This window comes from Crocodylus siamensis, chromosome 1 (genome assembly GCF_052110815.1).
Source record: "Crocodylus siamensis isolate JL-2025a chromosome 1, ASM5211081v1, whole genome shotgun sequence".
Lineage (NCBI taxonomy): Eukaryota > Metazoa > Chordata > Crocodylia > Crocodylidae > Crocodylus > Crocodylus siamensis.
Window position 1 is genome coordinate 49,246,281 of NC_143395.1, and position 23,519 is coordinate 49,269,799.

General features: G+C 42.1%; 1 protein-coding gene across 1 annotated transcript in view; it reads right to left on the reverse strand.

The window, feature by feature from the left end:
• LGSN (lengsin, lens protein with glutamine synthetase domain) overlaps positions 1-23,519 on the reverse strand; it is a 45,906-nt gene that overhangs the window by 16,797 nt on the left and 5,590 nt on the right. Inside the window, exon 2 of the mRNA XM_090052208.1 lies at positions 12,255-13,260. Within this exon, the coding sequence (XP_089908334.1) occupies positions 12,255-13,260 (1,006 nt within the window). The remainder of the gene's footprint in view (positions 1-12,254; positions 13,261-23,519) is intronic.

Genomic DNA, 23,519 nt, shown 5'->3' on the forward strand with positions numbered 1-23,519 from the left:
ACACCAAACTGATAGATTTTATGAGTCAAAGATATGGCATCACAATTTTCAGACTGTCAAACTGAAAACCAAGGCAGACAAAAACAATTTCAGGCAATAGCTGCAAAATTAAATCAGTACTACAAGTATGATAAGTCACTACCACCTTGATTTAAACAGCCAGCTGCCTACTTTTTAAATACATTTTTTACTCAAATCAGGTGCCATTTCTGAGATTTAACCCTTAGATAATTGAATCAATCCCCAGATGGTAGAAAGACATGACAAAGAATGTGCTGCTTACATGTACTTTGCCAAAGAATGCCAGATGCCTTTGAATGTAATTTAGTTTTGGGATTCTGATCAGTTTCCACATCTCTACAATTTGGCAAAATACTGCCTTACAATTCCAACCAATTAAGTGGACACAGAACATGCAGTCACTGTGTATGGACAAGTTTTCACACTGTAGACAAAGAATGTCAGCTGCAACTGCTGGTGGATGTTGCATGCTAGCATTCATCACCTAAAATGAATTATTTCTATTAAGGTTAGCATTTATTAGTATTTTTAAACTTTTTTGTGGAGTGCTACATATAATAAATTATGATGATATGTTACAATTCATATTGTATATAAATTTAGATTTAAATTTGATGTTTATATTTATTATATAATTTACTTTCTGGGGAATTTCCTATTAAATTATATAGTATACAGCGGCAAAGTGTGGGACCATTGGGAAATGACTGCAAAATCAGCTCTGCAACTAAGCTGTGAACTTTGTAGAGTTAAGTAGACTAGACTCCTAGTCTTGATAAGTCAACTCAGCAGTAAATGGATAGCTGGTCATTTGAACTATGAAGACAAAGGCAGATGGATAGGATGCTGATCCAGTCCTCCGTAGTGTGCTATTAACTATAGAAACTGGCATGCCTTAACCATACTAGCCCAATGGTTGAACTGAACCTTTGAACAACTTAGGGGAAGTTGGCAATAATTTTTTAATATCAGTTTTTGTGGGGAAAGGTTTTTAACTTATTATTGAGAATTACATCATATTTTCAGTCTTCAGTGTCATTCTGTTCCTTATGACTGCCAATATTTTGTTTTCCTTTTTTAGCAGCTGCTGCAACGGAATAGATGTTTTCACTGAGCAGGTCACAAATATCATTAGGCTTTTTTCAGTTAATTTAGAAACCATTATGTTATATAAGTCATTTGAAGCAGTTCAGGCTTGAATTCTTGGAACCTTCATAAAAGTGGACACTAGTGAGGAAATTGAATAAGAAGATGGCAGTGATTTGGAGGGCTAGATAGAGAAGGATGTTCTGGCCATATATCAGAAATCAGGTGAAGATTACCATGAAAAGAAAATAGTCAAATTGCTAGAACAACTTACTTTCCAGCACTTAATTTTTTTTTAAATCAGGAGTGAATGTCTTTAATATCCTACAGATTTTCATCTGATGAAATTATATGGACTGTTATGCAGTAGATCAAACTAGATCATCATAATGGTCCCTTTTTGCTTTAAAATCTATGAAAAAATGTATGGAAGCAACTTGTAGAGTGGAATAGGTGGGGCCCACACAATGGGCACCTATATACTTTCTGGACACGTGCTAATTACCATGCATTGGAGCAGATTCGACCAATCAAGTGTTCACCAGCATTCAAATTAGCATGCTCCAGCAGCATCCACATCACTTGTATTTAGCATCCTGCACTTCAAAATGGTGGGGAGTGTGCTTTCACTAAAGTTCCTTAAACAAGCTTTAGTTAAAGCACCCCTACCACCATTTTGAAGTGCAGGACACTGAATACAAGTGACATTGTGGGAGTTTTAATTATAGTGGCTCCAAAAGCTGCCCCCTCCACCTGGAAGCATGTGTTAAAAAGGCATATAAGACTGCAGATAGACCTAAATTTAAGTTTCTTTAAAAGGGACAGAGTTGCCACTGGGATTTGGTCATACTGTTAAAAAAAATCACATAGGATAACTATTATCTCCACATGCTCCTGTAGCACTAGAAGTGAGCCTAAACTGCAGTTTTAACTGAAAAAAACAGAATTAAAGTTACAATGGCTTTTCACTTCTCACACAGCTATAGAAGCATGTAAATGTAATCATAACACCAGAAAAGCTAAACACGCCTTTACTTGTGTCCGTTATCTAAATGACAGGGTTGGATAACAAAGAAGAAGAGTTATGCAATACCATGAAGGTAAGAGAAATAGGTTCTGTATGTGCTGCAGAAGGAGTATTTAATGATGAGATTAAAAGTGGTTGTGATGTGGTCAAAATGACAGGCTAGGAATATAATCTGGATAGCTGAGGTTTTTTACTGGTTGGAGAATAGGTAGACAGTGATACAGAGTGAAAGGGGAGAGAAGAGATTTCACTAACTGAGTTGAAAGACTAGGGATACATGTCCAAGGTAGACTGATGGAGCTGTCCAGTGACATGAACAGATTAGAATATACAGAGAACAGGAGTGGGCCAACAAGAGAGCCCTTGGGGACCCCCACAATAGGAGGGAGATGTGGTGTGGAAATGATTGGGAAGGTAGATAGTATGGAGTCCCTAAAACAACAAATTATATGCTTTGAGGGTCTACTGAAATATCTATGTAGATCTATTATGTAGGCTACACTTCCATTTCCAGCCTACAAAGCAGGACCATAGTGGCCATTCTTTTCAAGCTGCATGTAAGATATAGAGCAAGATTTTCTCTTTTATAACCATGAAGAGGCTCCAGCTTCCACTGACATTAGTGCAAAATTCCTTAAATTCAGTGCAAGCAAGGTCCACCAGCAACATCTTGGTTTCATATTTAAGTCCTTAAAGACTTCATAAGTGATTTATTTCTTAACATTAGAGTGTCATAAATAGTAATAGATGACTTAGTATGAGGTCATTCATTTTTAAAAGAATTCACAGAAGTGACAAAACCCCTGGTAAATAATTAATGTACTCAATTATCAGTTGTTTTACAGGATTTTCTTTAAAGTGAAAACTTAAGTGAGAAACATACAGTACTAATACTTATAGCAGTTCAGTTGTCCCAGGGGTTAGCCACTGAAGGGACTTTTACAAAACTGGAGGGAGGTCCCACTCTTCTCTGTGTACCCCAAATTCCAACAGAGACAGCGGGTTTTTAAGTGCAAAAAAATGGTCTTAAAATAGACTTCTCTTTCTTAAAAAAAAAATCCCAGATGTCCCACATGGTTCCTGAGCTGGTATTGGCCAGACTCCCAAGAACACATTTTCAGTGTGGTATCCACTCAGACATTTGGTCCTGTTACTTGGCCATGCAACTTAAATGAGAATCTGGCCTGACTAAAGACCAGGCTATAAGAGGAATGTTCAATCCATAGGGCCAAAGCCTGTTTTCAGTTCTTAGCTTACCTAAAGCAGGCAGCACATTTTTGTAGTCAGTGGTAATTCATAAGACTATAAGACAGTAGGGCTTGAAGGGACCTCATAACATCATTTAGTTCCATCCCCTGCTTAAGGAAGGATCATCTTTGACTAAACCATTGCAGACAAGTGCCCATCTAACGTACTGTTGAAAATATCCAGAGATGGTGATGGCACAGCTGTTCTAGGTACCTTGCTCCAATGCTTGACTACATGCATAGTCGGAAAGTTCCTTCTTATCTCCATCCTATATCTACCCTGCTACAGCTTAAGGCTGTTCCCTAAAGTCACAGGAAAAAGCCCATTTCCATCCTCTTTATAATCTCCCTTCAGGCATTTGAAGACGGTTATCAAATCCCACCTCAGCCATCTCTTCTTCAGGAGAGAAGATTCTTCTCAGGTCTGTCCAGCTCTTTTAGTCTTTCCTCATAAATCATGTTTCCCAGACCTGTAATAATTGGTGTCTCTTAACAATCTGTTCAAATCTTTCTTGAAATGTAGGGTGCAAAACTGGACACGGTACTCCACGTGAAGCCTCACCAGTGCTGTATAGAACAGAAGAATCACCGCCCTTGAGTTGCAAGAGCTGTTCAACAACCTGGTATGCTGCTGGCTTTTTCTGCAACAAGAGCACAGTGTTGGCTTATGGTCCACTGTACTAAGTAGGATGGGAAACTGCTCCACACTGGGAAGTGGTATCAGGATGTATCTACCCTTCTGACTGTTTTGTAGGGAAGCATAGGTCGCTAGTGGATGTACTAATCTGATTTTGACCCATCCTTTCAACACGTCACCCTAGGACTGAGGGAGCCCCATAAGGCTGTTCTTCATAACATACAGGGAGAGCAGATCTTCTTTCATTAGAGTCTTTTTATTTTATGCCACCTTCTACAGCCTGAATGTAGCAGAGCCGTACTTGTAAAACTGCCTGCATAGCAGGATGTGATGAAGTTCAGGCACTTGAGAGGGACCATTACATACTAACTACATAGTAGTTATCAAACCTGGAATGAATTATCTGTCTTTGTGATACTGAGGAAATAGTCACAGCACAGACTGCTTTCATTCCCTGCTCAGATAGTAACACTTACCAAGTTCTTTGTAAACCTTATGTAAGAAAGATCATATGCAAAAATAAATCTACATGTATACAGAACAGTGGCTTCCATTTCCTTCCATATCAAATGTAGCCATCACAACTTTCCTCACAAATGACTTCTCTCTAGAGCACTTCTTTAAGGTCATCCTCTTCTACCCCCTTTCCCTTGCTTCACTCTACTAAAGTAATCAGGGATACAGGTTGTAGTCATGTTGGTCTACAGGGAAAATCAGTCAGTTCTGTCTACTAAAGTAACAAACCCATCATCTGCTTTATGTACTTATTCTCTTGCTTTTGAGCATTAGTAATACAACACTGTGTTGCAATTAATCTTCCCTAGTTTCTCTTTAAAATTTTCTTAATGCAAAAAAGCCTGTCAAATCCGGTCTTATTGATAGAAAGTGGGGCCCAAAAAGCACACTACAGGAAATCTCTCTGGGTGTGTCTACATGAGACATTTACTGCAAAGTTGCCTAATTAGCTCCACAGTAAAACATCACCGTCTACGCATGCAGTGCTATTAGGATGAAGTAAACTAAACAACTCTGTCATAGGACAGTACTACCAAACACAAGTACGATCACCCGGCAGAGTTATTTACTCTGTTGCTATGCATGTGTAGATGCTGGTGGGCCTGGCTGGGGCACAAGGGTGCTTCAATGTGGGGGCTGCCTGCTGGCTAGCTCCTCTGCAGTACTTTGAGCTGGGTTGGAGCAGCCCTGGGCAGGCAGGCTGACCGCCTAACCCCTGCTGCCCCTTTCCCTCCCCCCACCAGCTGCTCTGCCCCAGCTCAACATGCTGCAGTCCTGGGTACATGTGCAAATGACACACCTGGGAGCAATAAATTCTGAAGCAAACTGCACCAAAGTTTATTCAGTCACCTGCATAGCAAGAATTGTAGGACATAAAGATGTTTTCCATATATAGCCACCTACATATGCTACTTTTTTCCTCTACATAGTATTTTGTTTGAGATTAGTAAGACTTTTGATTAACCAAGGATAGAATTTAAAAATCTGAATAAGGACCTCAGAATTTGGCCCAGCTGGTTTAATACAAGTGAAATGTAGAAGTCATATTGCATTTCAGAGACTACTGTGGCCTACCAAATATTTGTATAATACGATATACACACTAAATCTTCATCCAAATACTCACTGAGAAGGCTTCTCTTTCTGTCTCCCAAGTGTGCCATCTCTGAGTAGCCTAGTAGGCTTTTGATTGCTAATGTCTAGTTTAAAACTAAGTATATTTGCATAAGTACATACCGTTAACATATGAAGGGATTTAAGCAAAATCAAATGTCTCTGTTTATGCAACTGAACTGTTTTGCATGATCACCCGTACTAGGTACCTCCCATGTTTCTATGGTGATGCACTGGTTTCAAGGAGCCATAACAGGTTCTAGTCTAACTGGCACTGTCCAAGCTGGCTGAAAGATTTTGCTTGTCTTTCTAGTTAAAAATAATTTTCTTTCTCTGATGAATTGTGAACCTGTGTGTGCTTCTGTTGTCTGCCAAATGTAAAATCTGTTTTGCTCAAAATAAAAGAATATATGCAAGAGGTACTTCCACAGTGACTTTTTTTTTTTAGTTTCAGAAGAGAGGATACATAGATTAATTATAGCTAATGAAGTGACCAGGGTGCATTTGTCCCATGAATACACAGTTTGAATCCTGAGTGAACAGATGTGTATAGTCAGTCCATAGCCTCAAACCTGAGGCCTTAGTCCTGTCTGCCACCTTAACTGACACCCAGACTGGGCGAGGTTGGTCTGAAGCTTCCATCAGGGTGTAGCCCTCTGCCCACTCCCTGTCACCAGAGTGGCTGGTCTGGGTCAGCTGATCTTTTACTTCCTCCATATAAGCTCCTGAGCAAGGACAGAAAGTTTCTGAGCAATAGGGCTCAAGCTCAACCTGATCTCAGACCTCTTCACTGTTGCCTCTGGCTTGCTCTGCCTCTACTCTCTTCTTGATCTTTAATTCCATCCTTTGCCTGATCTCACAGTTTCTTGACTCAGCATGTTCCTAGACCATGCTCTTGGGCTGACCTCCTAACTTCCTGACCTGGCTGGCACTTGGATTCACCCAAAACCCCCAGTTTTTCTTTTTTTAAAATATATTTTAAAATGCATTCCTTCCCCTTCCCCAACCATTTTTTACTTTTTCTCTCCCTTTCTATTCCCTATAGAGAAGTATAAATGAGCTCAGACTTAGAATAAGCTTTAAATATCTTTATTTTAGTAGCAAGTTTTTGGTTTGGGATATCCACTGTTTTATATTGTATTATTATTAGGTTTGTATTGATTCTTACTGTTGTATATTGTATTCTTATCATTTTTGTATTGATTTTTATTGTTTCATGTGGATATTAAATGGTTTAGGCCTGTGTTTGTAAGTGAACCAAAGTCATGTCAAGTTTCCAGTTTATATGTCAAGCTTCCATCTTGTGTCCTCTGCCTGGGTATCCCATGTTGCAACAGTATGATTCACTGTACCCCTCCCATGTAAATGGGTTCCCTGATGAATGAGAATGATTGGGAATGACTGAAATACAGCGGTAGCAGGCTATCTACTGAATGGCCTGTAATGACTGGGCCATCACCTTGCATTGATTCATCCAGGAACCATGGACCTCATCCAGGAACAGAGACAAGACCAGCATTTGAAAGACAAAAGTCCCTGCAGAACCAGCAACTCTCACCATTACAGACACTCAAAACTGCACATCCCTGCATGGAGCACACATGCTGAGTACGCCAGGGGCTGACCCTTGCCAGAGCACGCCTCCCATCACTAGGGTCACACAAGGTCTGCCCCTATAAAAAGGGGCAGTGAAGACAGAGCCAGTGGGATGCCCTCTCCCTCTGGACCAGCACCATGCCACATCACCTATCCATCCAGAGGCCATGCTGGCAACCCCCCTCTGGACAACACCTACTGGACAAGAACCCCTTTCCAGCCTGGATAGGTAGGTATTACCTGCACACTTCCTCCTACAATTTGGACTCTCTCTCTCTCTCTCTCCTTCTGGACTTCAGCCCCTGCACCAAGCCTCTCTAACCCCTGGTGCCATTGTGTGTGTGTGGTTGCAAGGAAACCAATAAGACATTGTGTTACCATCTCCCCTGTTCAATAAAACCACTGTCATTTGCAACCCCAAGTTGGGTCAGGTGTTACTAAATCCCAGTCCCTTCCTTATCTTAAATTCCAGCCTCATTCTCTCTCTCTCTCTCCTCTCTCTCTCAGCTCTAGCCCCCACCCCTCTCTACTAGTTTCCTAATCTCCTCTCAATTCCTACTGCCTTTTCCTTGTGACTTTCTGTTGCCTTTCTCCGCTTTCCCATTGCCCCTGCTGCCTTTCAGTCTCTCCTTCCACTTTTCCTGTGATTCTTCTGCTGTCTCCCAGCTTCCCATGCTCCTACTGCCTTTCCCTGTTACTTTCTGCTGCCTTTCTTTGCTTTCCTGCTGCCTTGCCACCTTTCAGTCTCTCCTGCTACTTTTCCTGTGATTTTCCGCTCTCTTTTTGTCTCTCTCTTTTCAGGCTTACCCTGCACCTTCTGTAGTCATTTCACCCCCTGCCCCCAGCTTCCCAGCTCCCAGCACCTACTGCTACTCCTTGCCACTTGTCTAGCTGCCCCAGAGCCATCCTCTGGCTGCCCGCATCCAGAGCCCCTCTTTAACACCAACACTTTCCCTTAGTCCCATTTTCCCTCCTCTCCCCATCTACCTTTTCAGCTCCCCTGTAGCTCTGGCTCCAGCCCCAGCTCTGTGCTGGCATTGCTCCCCTGTTTTATAGGTTTGGGGTGTTATCTTTAATCAATTAAAATCAGTTAACCTAAAGTTAGTGCTGAGCCTCAGCTCTTTGCCCAGGCCCCTCTAGTCTACCAGTTCTAATCCCTGTCCTGGTGACTTTCACTCCCTACAATTCTACTTTCTTACTTTAACCTTTCCCCAGGTATCCCAAGTACACCAAGCACATACATACATACATACATATCACAATACCCAACTTAGGAACTCACTTGTGCATATGTGTAGGTGGGTGATACGTGTGTAAATTAGTGAATACATATATATACACATATATAGATATCATTGTGTGTGTGTGTGTGGTATATGCATTAGTAATCCACGTATGTGTATTGGATGTGCAGGTGTTGGTACATGGTAACTGATTCTGTCTAAATTTGGTGTGTGTAGCGCGTATGGGCTTAAACTGCTGATAGGTGTGCATGAACCTAAACTAGTTATTTTGAACGTGTTTGTATTTGAGTTCCTAGCATGAGAAAGAGAGAGAGTGTGTGTGTATATATATGTATATATATGTGTGTATGTGTGTATATACATATGGCATTGTGTGCATGATATAGGAATTAGTGATCGGTGTCTGACTTTTGGGGTGAATAGTGTATGTGCTTGAATTGGTAATAGGTATGCATGTGCCCAGACTGGTTTGAATGTGTATGTGAATGAGCTGGTAGTGTGCGTGTGTATGCCCTAATTGATTTGTGTGTTTGTATATGTGCAATTGTGTTACACCGTCCTGTCTAACAGCACTATATTGAGATCCTGAGAGTTGGCCTGACCCCTCAGGGCAACACTTGCTTCTCCTGATCCTGGTTGGCACCTCAAGTCCCAAGTGCCCCCAGATTGGCTGCCCATGACCTGGTGTAACAGGCCCTGAGTTAGGTGTCTAGGCTATGGGGAGGAGCAGGAGTTAAGTCACACATCATATTGTCTAGCTCTGGGGAGCTGCATGCTTAGCATCTGGTTTCTTTGAATTGCCCTATAGAAGCACCTAACTCTCCCCATTCACTGTATAAGCAGCTCAGACTTATCTCATTCCTTGGGATCACCTTCCAACAGGCTGGCAATGAAGCACCTAAGTACAGTCATGTAAGGGACTAAACTGGATTCTGCCATGAGTGAATATGAGCACCTACAAGGCTGGTTTTTGCAATGTTGACATTAAATTCTGCCCAAGTCTGATTTCAGAGCCTAGTTTACCAGTCTAAATCTGCTTCTTAGCTCTGATTATATTAATAAAATAAGAATGGATAGAAAACATACTTATTTCTATATGTAAATTTAAAACACCACAGTTTGAACATTTTTTAGCAAGTCCTTCAGTTTAACCTAATTTAGGTAATTGCGTGTATTTTCAAGCATCCCCAAAGTTTACATTGTTTTAGTTCTAAGATTTGGCTCTAACTCTTAGCTAAATCAAGTCAATTAAAATTGTATTTTAATAATAAAAGAAAACAATTGGGGTTAAATCTAATAATACTTACATTAAGAAAACTCTTATAACTCTTATATTTTGTATAATATTGCTAATGTAAAGCCTTATTAAAGATTTTTGTCAGCGCTAAGATTTTTTGTCTTAGAAATGAATTTGATTGTAAAAGACTGGGTTTCTTGAATTTTTCCTTTTTTGCTAAACAGCTTTCTCTGAATTTAAGCCATGATTTTTGCCAATGAAAACAAATTTTGAACTACATATTTCTAACTAAATGGCAACACTGCTATGCAAAGGAGAATGTATTCTGTTTGACACTATTCTTGTCCTATAGTACTACTGCAAATATATGTATTAAAATGCATATGTATAAAATATATATTTCATATATGTTTCAAGCTAAATCGAACTTGGACCTCAAGAGTTTTGTTTTTAAATTCAGAGATTTCACAGAATGTTCTAATTATGGCAAAACAACCTCTAATTCTCTGTTATAGTTTTCTTTATGAGATTTAAATGTAATTCATATTATGATCAGTCGTGGTCACATAGCCTCTGAAATGGTATCTATTGGTCTGTTTTTGTCCTGTAGATAATGTAAGGCTGAAAAAAAGTTATTCCTGTTTTTATTTTACAATTTATCAATGCACTTCATTAATTTAAGGGCAAATAGTGGCAAGATGAACAACTTGGCAATGAATTCCACTGGCAGTTCATTCACTAATGATAATAACATCAAACAACCTAGATGTGGATCCAGTCTATGCAGAAAAATATCCTATTCTTTCTCAACTGTTCTCATACATTAAATATGATCTTAGCAGAAACTGCTGCAATATGTGTTTTCAATATTTTGTACATCTGAAGCATGGCCTCTTTAGTAATTCACTCAATTAACTGTGGGAGAGCACAAATATTGATGCATCCTAGTACCCTGTTCAAACTTCAACCCAGTTGATTCATTAAATATACTAAAAATTTCTCCTGCAGTTTGAATTGTTTTCAAATTGCATCTTCTTCAACTCATCTTCAGCAGCATTTCCTTACATGCAAAAGATGACTTTTTTTTCTGGAAGTTGGATAACTTTAAAATGGTGCACAAGATTATAGGTCACATGATCTTAAATAGGGGTGTGAGAAGTGGGCTGTATTCGATTCAGATTCAGATATGGCCCAAATGAGGAGCAGTGATTTGATTCGTTGATTTGGATCACTGTCCCTGATTCTATTCAGCCGAATCTGAAGATTCAATGCAGATTTGGAAGATCAGTGATTTGGACATAGACACAGCTTTAGGAGTTTTTTCTACATACCTCAAGGTAGCAGGCATGGCTTGTGAATGTTGCACTGCACCCCACAGGAGTGCAGGGGTCCTCCACATGCTTGGCAGCGAAACCAGAAGTGGAACAGAAGTGCTTCTGGTCCACTTCTGGGTCTGCTGCCAACCACTCTGGGGAACCCAACACTCCATGCACCCCAGCATCGCAGCATTCACAAGTCCCTGCTACCTAGAGTTATGCAGAAAAAACATTTAAAGCTATGTCTGTGGCCAAATCTCCAAATCTTTCCAAATCTCTCTGAATCAATTTGGAGGGTTCCAATTTGATTCAAAGAGATTAAAGGGTCCTCTGATTCAATTCAGATTCAGAGATTTGGCCACCAAATCAAAATAATCAGTACATCTCATTAATCTTCTGGTACATGTAAAAGTATAAAAACACGGTAAAATTATCTGTGGGCCATTCCCCCTGACCTAAATTCGTATTAGCCTGATACTTTTCAATCTCCAGAAATAATTTGTTGTTTCTGTGCTTTCCACATTACAAACAAAACCAACCTGCCTAAAGTCATTATTACAAACCTATTATTACTATTACAGCTAATAGTAACTTTCAGTTTACTGATGTAGTTAACCTAGTAGTTTAATTTTCACTGCTTCTAAGAAAACACAGTCTATTTGTAGCAATTAATTGGCTTTATAAACACTTTCCCAAATGGACTTATTGAACAGCATGAAGATAAGTGTAAGCTCTCTGCTTGATTTGCTTTTCTTTCCCTATTGTTCACATTAGATGTTTTTGCATTCCAAGCCTCTCTCAGGACTAATAACTGAAAACATCATCTCTACATGGGAGCAATTTTCACTGCTGGAAATGTTAACAAAAAGAAAATTTCAAGAAACCCAGGAGCTTTCACAGCTTCCCTGTGACTAACAGGCCTCTGGGAAATGTTGCCTGTGCTCAGTTTAAATGAGAAAATATCTCAGTTTTAGTGAACAAGACATGACCACTTGTGCACAACAGTTCTTGCCAGGCAGTTGGGCTTTGTAAACACTTTGCTGTAGAAAAAACAGAGCAGAAGTACCACAGAACTTGTGATCAGTTCCAGTCACGTGCCTGGTAACTGCTGTAGTCAACTGTATAAAACATTAATTCCAACTTAAGTTTTCCATTTTTTTAAACAATTTGACTGTTCTTTAATTTTACGGCAGGTGATAGTTTCACATTCTTACCAGTCTGGCCTGGAGAAGTGTTGAATTTAATTTCTGGAGGACTGCTTGCACTTTTATGAGCTGTTGGTTGTCTTACAAAGCGATGCTCCATCTCACTGCCTTCTGACTGTTGCTGATCAGATCCAGCAGAGCTAAGAAAAAATAGAGGATTGCTTGTCTTCCCTGCTCCCTGGTTGTGTATTCTCTGGGGTGTTTGAATCTCTTCTCCAAAAAGGGGGAAAGAGGTCTCAAAGGAACGATCTTGTTTGTCAACTGTTTTTTCTCCGAGGTTCAACAGAGGTGGATGGAGAGAAGAGCCATTTGATTTGCTGCTGTATTTGGCCCTGCTACTAAGCAAAAGACTCTCGCTTAGCCAGTTTTTCTGTTCTTGTGGTGTGTGCATGGAAACTGCAGGCCCTGGTGCAAAAAATTCTTCAGTATCTTTCTCCTGGACTGTAAAATTACTCATTGTCACAGAAATCTTGTCATTTTCCTCTTCCTTTCTCCCACATTTATTCTCATTGCTTGATATCTTTGTTGGGCCACATGGAACATCTCTGCCTGCTGTTTCTAAACAGCTCACTTTATCTTTGCATCTGGGTTCTGTTACCAAAGGCTGGTGATGCTCTTTGTTTGATGCTTCTACTTCTTTATATTTCTTTTCTCTTTCCATCATCACTCGCCCAGCTTTGTCATCTTTGCAGGCTTCTTGCGTTTCCTCTGACAAGTTTTTTTCTGAATTGTCTTCCTTAAGAGTACTGTCATTCCTCCCTTGATTGTGCTCTGGCATTTGAGGGAAACAACATGGTTTTTGACAAGGTAAGTCCATTTGTAGTTCTGCAGGACCAGTTGTTCTTTGAAGAGAAGAATGGTAAGAGAAGGTAGGATCTGCAGAGTAGGAGACCTCCACTTTCTCACGTCCTAATGGGAGATTACTTGTTTTAGTAACTCTGACTCCTTTTTTCATTCTTAATCCACATATATTGCCGCCATCAACTTCATCGTCATGTCCAGCTGTGTCTGTGTTCTGTAACCATCAACAAAATACATAGACAAATAATATGCATGAGTGAAAGAGAATTGGAATAGCATGCAACAGTGAGGATCACTAACTGCATTTTGTTATCGTGCGAGACTCCTGTTTTTATTTTTTATTTTTTGCTTAAGAGGATCTAAGGGGGAAGTGACTTGTAATTCAGGTTCTGCGATTATATCTTCTTTCAGGAGCCTCATTCCTTGGTTTTAGCACATTTAGAGCAAGACTGGTGCCCTAGCTCTTAAAGGGCTACTTAAGATGGAAGAGTATCAGCCATGCCCATTGTGTGCCAAGTGTAAATGTGACTTCTAATGTGAAAAGAAAATGTTTTAGTGAAGTCAAAAGGGAATGTAAGCATCTAGGTACACAGAATACAGACCAAACCTAGTGGGAGACTGCTTTTTGGTCAGCAGTGACTCTAAAAAGGAACTAGGGGTCATAGCAGACAAGTAACTGAATATTGTACAATGTTAAGGTTAAAAAGTGCCAATGAGACCCTTAGATGTAAAATTAGAAAAATAATGTGTAACCTATGTCATGCTGGGACACTATTTGCAGTTCTGGTCTCTATATACATGCTCTGACGTTCTAATTACAATGCTTCAGCGTGCCTCACCATCACGTTTATTAAGTGTCTGGTGTTTCAAAATGGCCGCGGGAGTGCTTTAACTAAAACTCATCAAAGGAGCTTTAGTTAAAGTGCCCCCTCAGCCATTTTGAAATGTTGGGTGCTTAATACATGTGATCCCCCTCCCCCTCCCCCACCAGACCCTGGCACACGCATGTGTCCATATTTTGGAACATTGGAAAGTTGCAGAAAAGATTCACAAAATTAATTTAAAATGTAGAGAAAATTCATTATGGACACAATCTTTTAGGGTTATGTTAAGGAAGACTTAGAAGTGACTTGTATGTAATATATTAGTACCCCCACCTAGAAAAAATACCCAGCACTAAAGTGTTGTTTAATTTAGTGAAGAAGCATAACAAAAATCAATGGCTGGAAGCTGAAACCACACACAACCAAATCAGAAATAAAACACAATTTGTAGCAGTGAAGGCAATTCAAAATGAAAGACAGGAACAAAAGAAGTTTTGGATTCTTCTCTTGAACATTTCAGGACTGGAAGCCTTTCTGGAAGATATGTTTTAGCAAAAATACAAGTTCTGCTTTACACAAACAAAAGTTATTAGACTCCAAACAGGGCATCTGGCTGAAATGCAAAAAACCAGGAGTGTCTACATGTGAAATTAATGCACCTGAATTTACTGCACAGAAAATTAAGGCACGTTAAACTGCTCCCAGGTGCACATCTACTAGGGCTGTGCGAAGCTCAGGTAACTGATTTGATTTGGAGGAGATTCGGCCTGATTCAGCAAGAAATGTGCAAATCCAAATCGAGTCAGGAGACCCATTAATCTCTGAATTGAATTGGAAGCCTCCGAATCAATTCAGAGAGATTTGACAATTTGGCCATAGACACAGCTTTATATGTTTTTTCTATATACCATGAGGTACCAGGTGCAGCTTGTGAACACTGAGATGGTGGGGCAGATAAAGCATCCTGTGGGGGCAAGGGGGAGGGGTCCCCTGTGTGCTCAGCAGCAGACCCAGAAGTGGACCAGCAGTACTTCCAGCTCATTTCATAGATTTCATAGATGTTAGGGCTGGAAGGGACCTTGAAGATCATCAAGATCTTGCCCAGGGGCAAAAAGTCAACTGCGGTCAATGGATCCCAGCAAGATAAGCATCCAAACGCTTCATGAATGAGTCCAGAGTAGGTGCCTCTGGAGGGAGTTTATTCCCTCCCTCCCTGCACCACCTCTGGAGGGAGTTTATTCCAGGTCTTGGGGACTCGGACAGTAAACAAAAATGTCCTTATGTCCAGCCTTAAATGGCCTTGGAGGAATTTATGACTGTTGGTCCTTGTTTTTCCTTGGGTGCTCTGGTGAACAGATGTTCTCTCAGATCCTGATGTATACCCCTTATATATTTATATACTTATAAGCAGCCACCAGGTGCCCCCTAAGCCTGCGCTTTTCCATAGCTCTCAGCCTCTCTTCATAGGCCTATTCTCTTGCCCTCTGATCATGTGCATGACTCTCCTCTGGACTCTCTCAAGCTTCTCAACATCCTTCTTGAATTGTGGAGCCCAGAATTGGATGCAGTACTCCAGCTGCGGCCTCACCAAGGCCGAGTACAACGGGAGGATGACATCCTGAGGTTTACTTGAGAAGCATCTATGGATGTAAGCCAGGGTTTTGTTTGCATTGCCAGCTGCGACATCGCATTGGTGGCTCCTTTCATCTTGTGGTCATTCATGACCCCCAAGTCTCTTTCAGCTGTGGTGCTAGTGAGCGTAGCACTGCCAAGCCTATAACCATGCTGCGGGTTTTTTCTCCCAAGGTGGAGTACCTTACATTTATCTATATTAAAAGTCATCAGGTTTGTATCTGCACACTTACTAAGTTTATCCATGTCAGCCTGGATTAGCCTGTCCTCTGGTGTTGATGCAATACCCCAAACTTTAGTGTCATCGTTGAACTTAGCCAGTGCACTTCTGACACCAATGTCCACATCATTGATAAATATGTTAAAAAGAACCAGTCCAAAGACAGAGCCTTGGGGGATGCCATTGGTCACAGAGCACCATGATAATTCACTACCATCAACCACTACTCTCTGGGTCTGACTTTGGAGCCAATTACCCAGCTATTGGACTGTGGTGAAGCCGAGGCCACATTTGGCCAATTTTTTCCATGAGGATGTCATGGGACACCAGATAAAAAGCTTTTTTAAAATCCAGATATATGACATCAATCTCTTCTCCCTTGTCCAGGTGATATGTCACCTGGTCATAGAAGGAGATGAGATTGGTCAGGCAAGACCCACCCGCAACAAACCCATGCTGGCTATCCCTCAGGATGTTGCATTAGGCCAGCTTATTCAGAAGGGTCTCCTTGATAATTTTCTCCAAAATCTTACCGGGAATTGAGGTCAAGCTGATTGGCCTGTAATTCCCAGGATCAACTTTCTGCTCTTTCTTGAAGATGGATACCATATTGACTTTCTTCCAGTCTTCAGGTACTTCACCTGAGCGCCACAAATTTTTTAATATTTTTGCCAATGGATGCGCTATGACACCTGCCAACTCCTTGAGTACTCTAGGGTGTAATCTGTCATAACCAGCTGACTTAAAGGTGTCCAGCCTCTCAAGGTGACGGTTTACTAGATCAACACCAATGCTGGGTATAAATACGCCCTCCACCTGGCCATCCTGCATCTTGCTAGGCAGGGCAGTCCCATTGGACTGATGAAAGCATGACACGAAGTACCCATTGAGCAGATTGGGTACTGAGTGTTGGTTATCAGCCATCCCATTTGGTTCAGCAGGGGTCCAATGTTACCCTTGCTTTTTTTCCAACTTCCTACATATCTGAAAAAGGACTATTTGTTATCCTTGATATGTGTTGCCAGATGGAGCACTCCTGGCTCGGTTACTGGTGTCTCATGGGCCTGGGGGAGCACCCAGGGTCTCCCTGCGGGCAATCACCAAGCTGAGTTGGTGTGGGGGGTCCACCACTGAGCATGCAGGAACCGCCCCCCCCCCATACTCCCATGGATGCTCCATCTGCCCCACAATCTCAGGATTCATAAGCCATGCCTGGTACATCAAGGTACATAGAAAAAAAATATAAAGCTCTGTCTATGGCCACATCTCTGATTCTCTGAATCGGAATCAAATCTTCAGATTCAACTGAATTGAATTGGGACAGTGATCTGAATCAGCTAATCAAATCACTGTCCCCTGATCTGGATCGAATCAAAATCTGAATCGAAAACTGCCCACTTTGCACACCCCTAATGTCTAAATGTACACCCAGGTCAAAATCAAATTGAGCCCAACAGCAGCAGCCTTGTCCAGGGCTGCTCCTGCCCTGCTTTGCCCCCCTGCAGTAGCCAGGGGGAACTCCAGGCAGCCAGGGGGAACTCTGGGTGCCAGTCCCAGGATGGCAGTGGGACAGGTCTGGGCTCCACGGGATGGGAAGGGAGATGCTGTGGCAGCTCCTAGCTATCTGGGGGCAGCTCCCAACTACATGGAGATTGGGGTTTAGCCAGACAGCAATTGTGGCCCTCTGCTGCCTGGTCTGACCAGGGAGCAATTTGATCCTGGTCAGTGTCTACACATAGACTTTGGCGTATTAATTTAAAGCACCATTTTCTAGTACCTGTGTCTGTCAGTATTATCAAATAGTTCTTCAAAATTAATCTACTGTGCAGTAATTGCTGCGCACATGTAGATGGTGCTGCTTTACTGTGCATTAGCTTAGTCTAATGCACAGTAAAGTGCATGTATACACATGGTCACTATTACCTACAAGAAGGCAGATATAAAGTTCTAATGATCTCTGAAACACTGAATATCTATGAATTCTGTGTTGCAGTCAGTACTTCCTCTTTGGTAGTGACCAAACTACCAGAATTAAAAATAAATGAGAAATGATCAAAATATCTGTCTTGGGAAAAGACACATATGGGGATAGAAAATACCTTGGAAAAGTGGCTTTGTTGGTGCAAGGAATGAGAATCCTGCAGAATGCTATCTTCAAAGAAGCAAAACTACAAAGTATCTAATTTTCTTTTCTTAAAGGAAAGCATCTGGAGAACCAGAAGCTCAAGGGAAGTCAGAGAGTAAAGTGAAGATATAGCTGCAATTAACAACAGTAACAAAGCTGATACCAATAGTCCAAACAGATCATTTGCTTGCTTAAATAGCAGTAACAATATGGAACATATTAACAATACAATTTACACATCTAGCACCAGGTGTAACATTTAGGACTGAAAAAAGTATAGCAACCAAAAAAAAGAGAGAGAAGAAAACTTTGCTGTTTAGAAAGGGGCACCTACAAATATAGTTAGAGCAATAGGAAAATGTAACAGCAGTGGTGACCTAATAGCAGCTTTTGCTATAAATATATAACTGACACTTAGGGAAGAATCTCATTTCACTTTATATACCCAAATGTTAGTTACATATCTACATGACCACCAAGCCACAGATTAAGCCTTATCCAATCCCATCTCTGGCCTTCCAGTCTTCAGCTTTTAGAGCTTCAAGTTATTCTCCCCCCTACCTCCAAACATAGACGCATCCTCTTTCCTGACAGCCATGAGTCTTCTGCTGCCAGTGCAAGCAAGGAGGTGGGAACAGTACCTGTCCCTAAACCACCTCCCCTAACTCCAGAAATAGGCACCAGCAGCAGAATGACAGTCTTCTCCACCCCAATCTCATCTCCCAGCATGAGCCGCCGACTGCCAGAGGAGGAGCTGGATCTGGAACCGGGGGACCTGAGCACCCTAGCTATAGAAAATCTGGAGACTGAGGAGGAATCTGAGTTTGTGCTCCATACCCCTCAAAGTTCCCCTAGAGCCATGTCTCCTTGTCAGAAAGGCAAAGGAGGTCAAAGGAGCTTGTGGAGGCAAGTGGCTCACCTGAGTCAGCTCCTCCTATTGTTGTGCCTCTGCCTGCTGAGGAGCGGGATAAGGCAGGATCCCCACCCTCAACCCAGAAGTGGGAGAGTATTGTAGTGTGGGACCATTTTGAGGTGGCAGATGGTCCCCCCAAGCACAGGCAGGCCACCCTGGAGTGGTAGGGAAAGCCACAGACAAAGCGGGGTAAGTTGCAAGGGCAAGCAAGATTACCCAGAGCATTGGGGTGATGCTTGCTGTCAATGGCCAGCCCCTCTCCTTAGTTGAGAGGCCAGGGTTCATAGATTTTCACAGATTTCATATATGTTAGGGTCAGAAGGGACCTATTAGATGGCTGAGTCCAACCCCCTGCCCTGGGCAGGAAAGAGTGCTGGAGTCAGATGACCCCAGCCAGGTATTTGTCCAATCTCCTCTTAAGTACCTCCAAGGAAGGGGACAGCACCACCTCCCATGGAATCATATTCCACATTTTGGCAACCCTCACTGTAAAGAATTTTTTCTCTGCTGTCCAGTCTAAATTTGCTCTCCTTCAGTTTGTGGCCATTATTTCTAGTTACCTCTATGGGTGCCCTGGTAAATATTGTATCCCCTATTTCCTGCTGTTCCCCCTCCTCCCCTGTGAGTTTCTAGATGGTCACAAGATCACCTTTCAGCCTTCTCTTGTGGAGGCTGAAGAGATTCAGGTCCCTCAATGATCCTCATAGGGTGTTTTTCTGTAAGCCTTTAACCAGATGGATGGCCCTCCCCTGAACCCTTTCCAGGTTATCTACATCCCTCCTAAAGTGTGACTCCCAAAACTGGACACAGTAGTCCAGCTGTAGCCTAACCAAGGCCGCATAGAGGGGAGGTATCACTTCCTTAGAACTTTTTGTGATGCACCTACTTATGCAAGAAAGAATGGAGTTAGCTTTACTTATTACTTCATCACCTGGTGACTTATGTTCATTTTGGAGTATACTTCAACTCCGGGATCCCTTTTCACAGTTGTGCTGCTTAGAATGGTACCTCTCAGGCTATAGGAGTGTTGGTTCTTCTTCTTCCCTGGGTGCAACATATGGCACTTATCTTTGTTAAACTGCATCCTATTCTGTTCTGCCCACTTCCCCAGCCTGTCCAAATTCACCTGGATTCACTCCCTGCCCTCTAGTTTGTTTACCTCCCCCCATAGTTTGGTGTCATCTGCAGACTTGGACAGGGTGCTTTCTACTTCCTCATCCAAGTCACTAATGAAGACACTGAACAGTAGTAGTCCTAGGAAGAGCCTAGGGGGACTCCGCTGACCACATTTCTTCAGGTAGAAACTGGCCCATCAACCACCACTGTCTGGGTGCATCCCATAAGCCAATTTTCCACCCACCAGACTGTGTAATAATCTATATTGGAACTGTTCGGTTTATTTATAAGAATGGGGTGTCAAAGGCCTTTTTAAAATCTAAGTAAAGGCAGTTCAGGCAGCTCATGGCAGTCATGGCCCCATCTTACCAAGTGCCCGCACACACCACCTTTAGCAGGATGGTGGTGCCCTCCCTATATAAGGCATGGAGTACTTGATGCCCTCCCTGAGTACATGGTGCCCTCCCTGCAGGGAGTACTTGAGGTAGGAGCTGTGCAAGGCAGGGTCACAGGTAGCCTTGCACTTCATCTCTGACATCTGGAGCAGCCAGGATGGAGGTCATGCCTACCTCTCCCTCACAGGGCACTGATGCAATCAGTCAGGCAATCAGTGGGGTCTCCCTCAAGATGAGGTGATGGAGAAGTCCCACACGACAAGGAAGATCATGGTGGCCATGAACCACATGGTACAGGGGTGGCTTGTTGGGCAGGTTCATGGCATGAACATGGGGCCAATATGGTCAAGGCCATCCGTGATGCCAACCAGTGCTACTGTGCTAATGCTCACTTATTTTATTACCTGTTATCATTTAAAGTGGTGGACTGAGATGAGGCTGTAGGGGAGGAGGAGACCTCATTGGAGCACACTATCATGTCGTGTAGAGGCCCCAGCACCAGTGAGGACATGCCTTAACACACACACACATTGTCACCCATATCATGAGTTTTGCTTGTCAGCAGCCTCATGTGCAGTTTCCCGAAAACCCCTGCACCTATCTCTTTGAAAGCTGGCAGACTTCATGGCCTCAGCAGGGCCTAGCATGCCTGCAGTTTTCACCCCACTGTGCCTTAACACACACGTGACATGAGTTTTGCTTGTCATAGATTCATAGATTTCATAGACATTAGGACTGGAAGGGACCTCAGAAGATCATCGAGTCCAGCCCCCTGGCCAAAGGACAGGAAGTCAGCAGGGGTCATAGGATCCCAGCAAGATAGACATCCAAATGTCTCTTGAAGGCATTCAAAGTAGGTGCTTGAACTACCTTCAGCGGCAGTCTATTCCAAACCTTGGGGGCTTGGACAGTGAAGAAGTTCTTCCTTATGTCCAGCCTGAAACAGTCACAGAGGAGTTTGTGACTGTTTGATCTTGTCATCCCTTGGGGTGCTCTGGTAAACAGATGTTCCCCCAGATCCTGATGAGCACCCCTGATAAAGTTATAGGTGGCTACCAGATCACCCCTGAGTCTGTGCTTTTTCAGGCTGAAGGGTCCCATACCTCTCAGCCTCTCATCGTAATGTCTGTTTTTGTGACCTCTTATCATGCATGTGGCTCTCCTCTGGACTCTCACAAGCTTCTCCATGTCCTTTTTGAATTGTGGAGCCCAAAACTGGACACAGTACTCCAACTGCACTCCAGCTGCAGCCTCACCAAGGCTGAGTATAACGGGAGAATGACATCCCAGGATTTTCTTGAGAAGCATCTATGGATGCAAGCCAGTGTTTTGCTTGCTTTACTAGCTGCAGCATCACACTGAAGGCTCATGTTCATCTTGTGGTCAATCATGACCCCCAAGTCCTTTTCGTCAGAAGTGCTAGCCACTGTAGCACTACCGAGCCTATAAGCATGCTGTGGGGTTTTCCTCCCAAGGTGAAGAACCTTGCATTTTTTGGTGTTAAATGCTACCAGGTTCTCATCTGCCCATTTCTTGAGACTGTTGAGGTCAACCTGGATTGCCCTCCTGTCCTCACATGTGGACACTTTACCCCAAAGTTTGATTGTCATCAGCTTGAGATGCAGTGTCCCAGAAAACCCTATACCTATCTCCTTGAAACTTGGCAACCTTCATTCCCTTAGAAGGAGCTATCATTTCTGCAAGTTTTATCTAAATCAGACAAAAAATGACAAAATTATAGGTATTTCACTGATTCCCCATTATAGTCTATGGCTGAATCTCCGAATCTCTCTGAATCGGAACTGAATCTGCTGAAGACGATTCAGCCAAATTGATTTGGGACAGTGATCCAAATCTCCAAATTGAATCACTGTCCTCTGAATCAGCCAAATCTGAATCTGAATCAAATACTTACCTATTTGCACAGGCCTAGTAAACAGGAACTCTAGGAGTTTCAGCAATTCTTTCATTTAGGAAAATTCAATTCATAGCAAAAATGAGTAATGTCATTCAGCTTGTCCCAGGGCTGGCTAGGATATATAAGGAAGAAGACAAAACTGAGCCCATGTTGTAGAGGAAATGAGAACATCCTCTTTTTTTTCCTTTTTTTTTTGTTTTGTTTTGTTTTTGCCCCTTTGATTAGTGGAGGCAAGGCAAAGTCTCTGGGGACTATAGCCAGCTGAGTTATTTGATATGGTGTCATTTGTGTCTTCTGTATCCTGAGGGCCTTTACAGGATTTGGGTGTGGCTTCACTTCCTTCCTGTGGCCAGTATGCACAGAGATGGCATCCCTTGCAAATAAGAGTTATTTAATAGGCCCTGAGGCAAACACACAGACAGAAAGTTCTGAAATCTAGATTTTTTTTTTAACATAAGTTCTTATATGTACTATACAGTCAGCCTTCTAAATATTAAAGCAGCCAATGTCTGTGCACTTTTACAAGCAAAGTTTGTAGGAGTCCAGACACTGTCACTCTCCCAAATGATACTTTGGGTACTACAAAGTACTCCACTAGGTCTACTCCCAGTCTGCTGCAGTCCTTGTCCATACTGGGGATTTGTCATAGTTACAGCTGTCAGTATAGCTATACCTGTACAGACCCTAGTGCAACTGAGGTAAACTTCTTGAATGTAAACAGTAGCTTTCCCTTTCTTTTTCTGGTGTTTCCACTGATGCATTTACACCAGTGGCTGGGTACTAATGGCTGAAGTCAGAGCAAATTCCTCAGTGCAAATTCCTCAGTTTAATTTCTCCCCTCAAATAGGGATATTGTACAGTAGGCTGGAAACATGAAGAACCCTCCTGTAACTGGTTTCCTTTTACTGCTATTGTTGTAAAAAAAAACAAATAGGGAAGGGGTAATAAGTGGGGAAGGCATAACAAACACTGGTTTTGACACTGAATTTGCCAGCTGTACTCTGTGTAGCCAATGACATGTCATCAAGTTATTACAGCTGCTACACACTTCATATTATAGAATAAGGTCAGACCCTGAAATGTGAAACAATTTATCTTGATCAGTTTAATTTAGTCTTCAAACTTTCTAAAAGCTCTGAAATAGGACATTAGATGTAATGTGATATACAGCACTGCAAAAAGGCAGTTCTTCAACAAAGCCAATCCACAAGCTTCATTGATCAGTCTGGAGCCATTTGAAAGTATTGCCTTTGGGAGGAATGCTAAATGCTGCAAATTTTATCATGTGACAGACATGTGAAAATTCAAGGCAGTTCTTGAACTTTTGCCC